The sequence below is a fragment of the Chenopodium album genome, chromosome 1 (genome assembly GCF_948465745.1).
Source record: "Chenopodium album chromosome 1, dcCheAlbu1.1, whole genome shotgun sequence".
Classification (NCBI taxonomy): Eukaryota; Viridiplantae; Streptophyta; class Magnoliopsida; order Caryophyllales; family Amaranthaceae; genus Chenopodium; species Chenopodium album.
Window position 1 is genome coordinate 60,770,027 of NC_137834.1, and position 5,697 is coordinate 60,775,723.

Genomic DNA, 5,697 nt, shown 5'->3' on the forward strand with positions numbered 1-5,697 from the left:
CATTTTTTTTATTTCTACATGTTTTCTCGTCATCATATGAGTCCCTATCTTTATTCTTGTATACATCTCTCATTTTTCTAAAAATCCGTGTCCAACCTTATGTTGTAATATTAGAAAAACAGAGAAAGTATTATTTAAATATCATCTATTAATTTTCTAGACATCCTAAAATAGTAAGTACGTCAACAACGCCACGTTCAACTATACATCCTTGTTCATCAACTAATAACTATACGTGTGGACCAGAACATTACCTTGTTATTTCATCCTACCCCTCTCCTCTCCTCTCCACTCCACTCCACTACCAACCTTCCAATTCAATCAAATAATCCATCTTTGACATCGCATAGAATAGAAGCGATGGAAGTAGCTGGACCACCACACCAAGCACTGTACTTTGTGTTAGCCTATCTTCCATTACAGCAACTCCTGCAAATGAGCCAAGTTTGCAAGTCACTTAGAGATTCTATCAGGGATGATGTTTTAGTATGGCTCAATTTGGTGGTGGAAAAGCCGTTAAGTAGACGCCTTACCGATCGAATTTTGATGAACATTACCTCTAAAGCTCATGGCAGGCTTCGAACTTTGGCTCTGCTAAATTGTTTTAAGATTACTGATGATGGATTATTGAAGGTTGTTATCGCAAATCCACTTCTTACTAAGGTAACTCTTATAACCTTTATTGGTTTTTGTTTTTTTAATAAGCTTTTTCATTTAACAAGTACGAGACATTCATTAGATGAAGAGAAAGCAAATGATGTAGACGTGATTTGATTTTAGGTAATAGGGGGTTTCGGTTTTGTTTGGAGAATTCGATCAATTAGCGGGTATTAAGATGTTTTTATTTATATAAAATAAGATTAGCTACAATACTTATTATAAATGCAATATAGCTTGTATTCATGCATTGTTCTTAATATGATCATTTCAATTGATAATGTGATAAACCATCACTTTTAACAGGTTTTGTTTGAAAAGTTATGTAAACCATATTAATTTAATCATCATTTTAATGGTTAGACTAATGAATTTTTGAATATCTAAGTTCATAAATCCCATAGTATAAATTTTGATTTGATATATATTTCAGCTCTTTGTACCTGATTGTACTGGATTAACTCCTGAAGGAGTACTCAGGGCAGTAGAAACTTTAGCTGCGAAATCAACCGCATTAATTAGGATAAAGATCAATGGCATTTACAATATCAAGAAAGAACACCTGCTGATACTGGAGTCCTGTATCACTAAAACTTCAGAAAACAAGCCTAGGTTCTATCACAAATACTGGAGTTCCTCTTTTCGTAGCATAGACGAGGATGCCAGAATGATTGATGTAGAGGTATGTCCTAAATGTGAAGAGGTCAAGTTAGTCTTTCATTGCCCTAAGGAGACTGAATGCATTGGCTGCATCCAGTGCATACTGAGGTGTGAAGTTTGTGGCAGGTGCGTTTCTGACAAAGACGAGGATGATCAAGGAGAAACTATATGCAATGACGTTGTTTGTTTAGACTGCTGGCTTCGCCTTCCAAAATGTAATCACTGTAACAAGCCATTTTGCCCTCGACATGCTGATGAGCAACTTGGTCCTCTTGGCTCACTAGGATTTGTATGTGAGGTTTGTCAGGCGAAGTCACTCACACAACATGGGCAAGAATAATGCTTTGTATAATCCAAAGATGTACAGAAAACAAATGCAGGTTTTTCCTTTGTCCAACTTACTCTTTAGCATTACTATAATGTAGGACGGTAGTTATTTGCAGAGAAATTTAGATGTTACAATATTCATAGATGATAGATGCTGCTAAAACATGTCCGACAAAACACATCAGTATTGTAAGCTATGATAATGTATTTCCATTCAAAATCTTTCAGATTTTGGTTTTTATCTCAATAGCACTTGTGATGCAATATAATTATTACAAGTCTTGACTAGCTAAATCCATCTATAGTTTGTCATTGCTAGTAGCCTTTTGATTAAGTGTTATCATGTGATTTAAAATCAAATTTTATGCAATTAGACTTCTTGGGTTTCTTTTAACAGTCCTGTTTATTGAATTTATGCTACATAATTGATGAGCTTTGCAATCATTGTCTGGTTAAACATGCTGTGCTGCTCATTTTGATTCTTGACCAAGCTAAGTGAGTACATACTTGCCATTGCTTATGTTAAATTGCCATTTAAGTTATCAAAATTTAATCATTGATGCCGTGTATTTGGACTGGTGGCTTTGCCTTTTAAAATTTATGCAGTTTGAATGACTGCTGGTAGACAATAACTAATACAAGTAGAGTTTTGAAACTTTGAAATTAATGGCATTTGCTTAGTTCCACTGATACTTCAATTTCATGGATTAAACTTCTGGTTCTCATTTTCACTGAACAAATTGCTTGTAGGATTTTCGACAATTTATCCTCTTATCCAAACTCTAAGATAGCGTTACTTATAGGGAATTCATAAATCATTTTTGGCTTGAATACAGAAGAAAAAAGCTTTTATTTTAGAGAAAATACATAATGGGTGCAGCTCAGATTTGCTCCTAGTGCAGATCCCAGAACTGCTCAAGCTTCATTTGTGGGGTAGAATATTCTCCTGACAGTATCTTTGTTGCTACAATGCGATTAGCTGCTTCAGTATAATGAACTCCATCCCAAATTATCGACTGTGACACATTCTTGCAGATCGTAGAGCCTGGCTGTCCACACGTTGCGTTTCTGTCATAGTTGTTTGGAAGCTTACGCCCACAGCAAGCAGTGAACGGTTTTTTGAAACCTAAGACAATGCACCGTATCTTTAACTTTTGACAGTTAAAAGAGTAAGCTTTTTATCTATAAGGTTGGTTACAACAAAAATGAGGATGAAATTTGTTGATTAAAACAGCGAAGTTTAAGATTAAGCTCTGAATGTTATTACCATATTCTTCAGGGTTGGCAGATAGGCTGTACTTGATAGAATATACATCGACATAGACGATAACAGCATCCTTGTACACCTATCTTAGATCTTCACAGAGCAGACGAAGCCCCTCGTTGAAGGCTGTTGCTGCATGGTTGATAACACGAAAGCATCCAATATCATCTAGGTCATCATCAGTATGAGGATGCAGCGCGAGTTCTTTGGGCTGACAGCCTAAGGGCCCTGTGTTTTGGATCCAAAATTTTCGTCCACCATATTGGTAGATTGTCTGCAATTTGAGCTTGAAAGCTGTCCAAAAACAAAAGCTAAGCTTCACCTTATGTCTAATTCATTACTAAATTTGATCCAAAAACAATACATTCTTGTTTACAAGATTTATTACATGGTTTCCTTCTTTTATAATCAAACCATACTAGACTAGACTACGTACATTGAAATAAGATCTTAATCAAGTCATTTTAGATCACCTTATTTCTGATGAAGAGAGCACATAATGCACAAGTTAAGAACTTACGTCGACAGCCAATCTAATTTCTTCGAGAAAGGATGGGATCTTTTGAGCAACTGGTTCAAAGGTTATGTTGGACGCGTATAGGGCCAGTAGAATATCGTTTTGTCCTACATCGATCATATAAAGTGCTCTACGGAATCCCCTCTCATTGATCAAGTCCCTTGCTCCTGCATGAAATATATATCAGTTTTAGAGCTTAGGAAACTTCCATGTAACATATACTTGTTATGTAACAAAATGAGCATTACTAAGAAATTTAAGGTACATATCTACCGTGTGATATAAGCTCCAATGACCGATTTTTGTAGTGAATAAACTGGCGAACTTGGACACTCAAGGTAAAAGGGACATACTTTGGCAGCAGGGTTGCACCTGCAACGGCGAAGTTGACTCCACTGGTGAAATTTGGCTTCAGTGACTCCAAGTACGGGGTTAGATAACCCAAGTTAAGGTGTTCACCTGCAGGAACATATTGTTACATTATTTCATATAAATTTTCAAAACTAGAAATTGAATGGCAAACACTTGTGCACAACGGGTGTGCGTGTACATATACGTACTTACAGTAGAAGTCGATAATGAGACGACCATCACCAAATCGACCGGTGCCCCTGTGGAAGAATGTAATTCCATGGGGCAGGCCAATGGGAAGTCCAGCACCGGCTAGCACGCCGCCGGTATCTGAATTAGCGTCTCCCAAATTAATAAGAAGAGGCCTTTCTTGACTTCCTGCTACATTTACAACATTTGAGAGTGTTAGTACAATAAGCGTGATCATGTAACACCTCATTACACTCATCTTAATCTTCATTTTCTTATAAGCTTATTATCATTATGCTAAGCATAATCTCACCTTCTTATTTCGTTTCTTGGTAATTTATTTGATAATTTTAAATTACATTAATTTGGTTAGTTGACAATTAAAAATTAAACTTCTTATGTAACATATGTTATTCAAAATTGTATTGTGTGTTTCGATAACTTAATTATAGTTTGAAATCAGCAAATTGACATTAACATAGTAATATGAGCTCATATTATAATTTAAAAACAAAGAAAGACACATTAAATGTCTGGCAATGATAAAAATATACCGTCAACTTTGGAAGTCTACTATGAATACTCTCATAATGCATTAGGTCTAAACAATCACATGCATACATAGAACTGAAGGTGACATCTTTTATTTAAAAGAACTCCAAACTTCAACATTGAAATAGTATAATCACAATAATTGACTAGTATGGATGGATGGTAGTTAGATTAATTGGTTAAAACAAATTTGATAAATGACAATAGTACCCAAAATACGAGAATATGAGATTGAACCCTTTCTACATTGATCATTTAACTATTTTTTAATTGTATACTATGTATATATATAAATCATAAAAACTAGTCAAATTAGAGTTAGTCATTGTCAAAAGTTAAAGGTGTAGAGACTAGATAGTAAAGCATAAATCTTTGATAATTTTTTTGGAAAATTTGTCATTTACTACCCCATAATAGGGCCATTATTTGAAAATTACTATCCACAAAACCAATGTACCCCTCGTGTTTTTAATAAGTATTACACTTTCAACTTTTTCACTATTCACATAATGACTTTGATTTGATTAATTTAATAATATATTAAATACAAATCTATTTCATAATATCAATTTTCCTATAGTTTTACTAACATGTAATTAAATAATAAATAAATGGTCAAAGTTGTGTTTTGACAAAAATATTTGGTCAAAATGTAACACTTAAAACACAGAGGGAGTAATTGGTATGATTGCAAATGGGTAGTAGTTTTCAAAAGGCCCTATTTGTGGTATAGTAGATGCCAACTTTCCCTTTTTCTTTTCTCAAAAGTTGCATGAGCAAGTCTTATTAATGGACCCATCTAAAGGTGTCAAAAACTGACATGATCAACCCAATTTTATCTGACCTTAGATAACATGGATGATTAAGATTTTAACTTATATAAACACAATAGTTTAGCATGAGTCAACTTTGAAATACAACCAACCGGACCTACCCACCTAGGTATCCCAATTAACACCTCTAGCCCCATCACGCTCAATGCTTACAACCTTTTAGCGTTGAAGTTGTTATAGCATTGCTTTCACATCCTTTTTTATCCAATCCACTTGTTAGTAAAAATGACCATTAAAAGTCAAAAATACACCACTTGTATCACAAACCATTCTATTAATATTGCCGTACTTACTTTAATGATGCTTTATAACAAGAATCAAACACAAAGAACCATTAATTTAGAAAA

The 5,697-nt window shown here is 34.4% G+C and overlaps 1 protein-coding gene and 1 pseudogene across 3 annotated transcripts; one reads left to right on the forward strand and one right to left on the reverse strand.

Annotated features, from left to right (window-relative positions):
- The first annotated feature begins 232 nt into the window (after positions 1–232).
- LOC145593464 (F-box protein SKIP28-like) lies at positions 233–3,273 on the forward strand. Of its 3 annotated transcripts, none has more exons than XR_014102764.1 (4): positions 233–663; positions 1,091–1,697; positions 2,680–2,833; positions 2,924–3,273. XR_014102764.1 is itself a non-coding variant. In XM_081649749.1 (2 exons), exons 1-2 carry the CDS (start codon positions 361–363, stop codon positions 1,655–1,657), a joined length of 870 nt encoding a protein of 289 aa, XP_081505875.1. In that variant the 5' UTR covers positions 234–360; the 3' UTR covers positions 1,658–1,891. The 3 variants fall into 3 exon arrangements, 1 of the variants encoding a protein (XP_081505875.1); XR_014102774.1 differs by having other exon boundaries at positions 2,680–2,813; XM_081649749.1 differs by lacking the exons at positions 2,680–2,833; positions 2,924–3,273 and having other exon boundaries at positions 234–663; positions 1,091–1,891.
- Positions 2,006–4,236, reverse strand: LOC145593307 (GDSL esterase/lipase At3g62280-like; annotated as a pseudogene).
- Between the last annotated feature and the right edge of the window lie 1,461 nt (positions 4,237–5,697).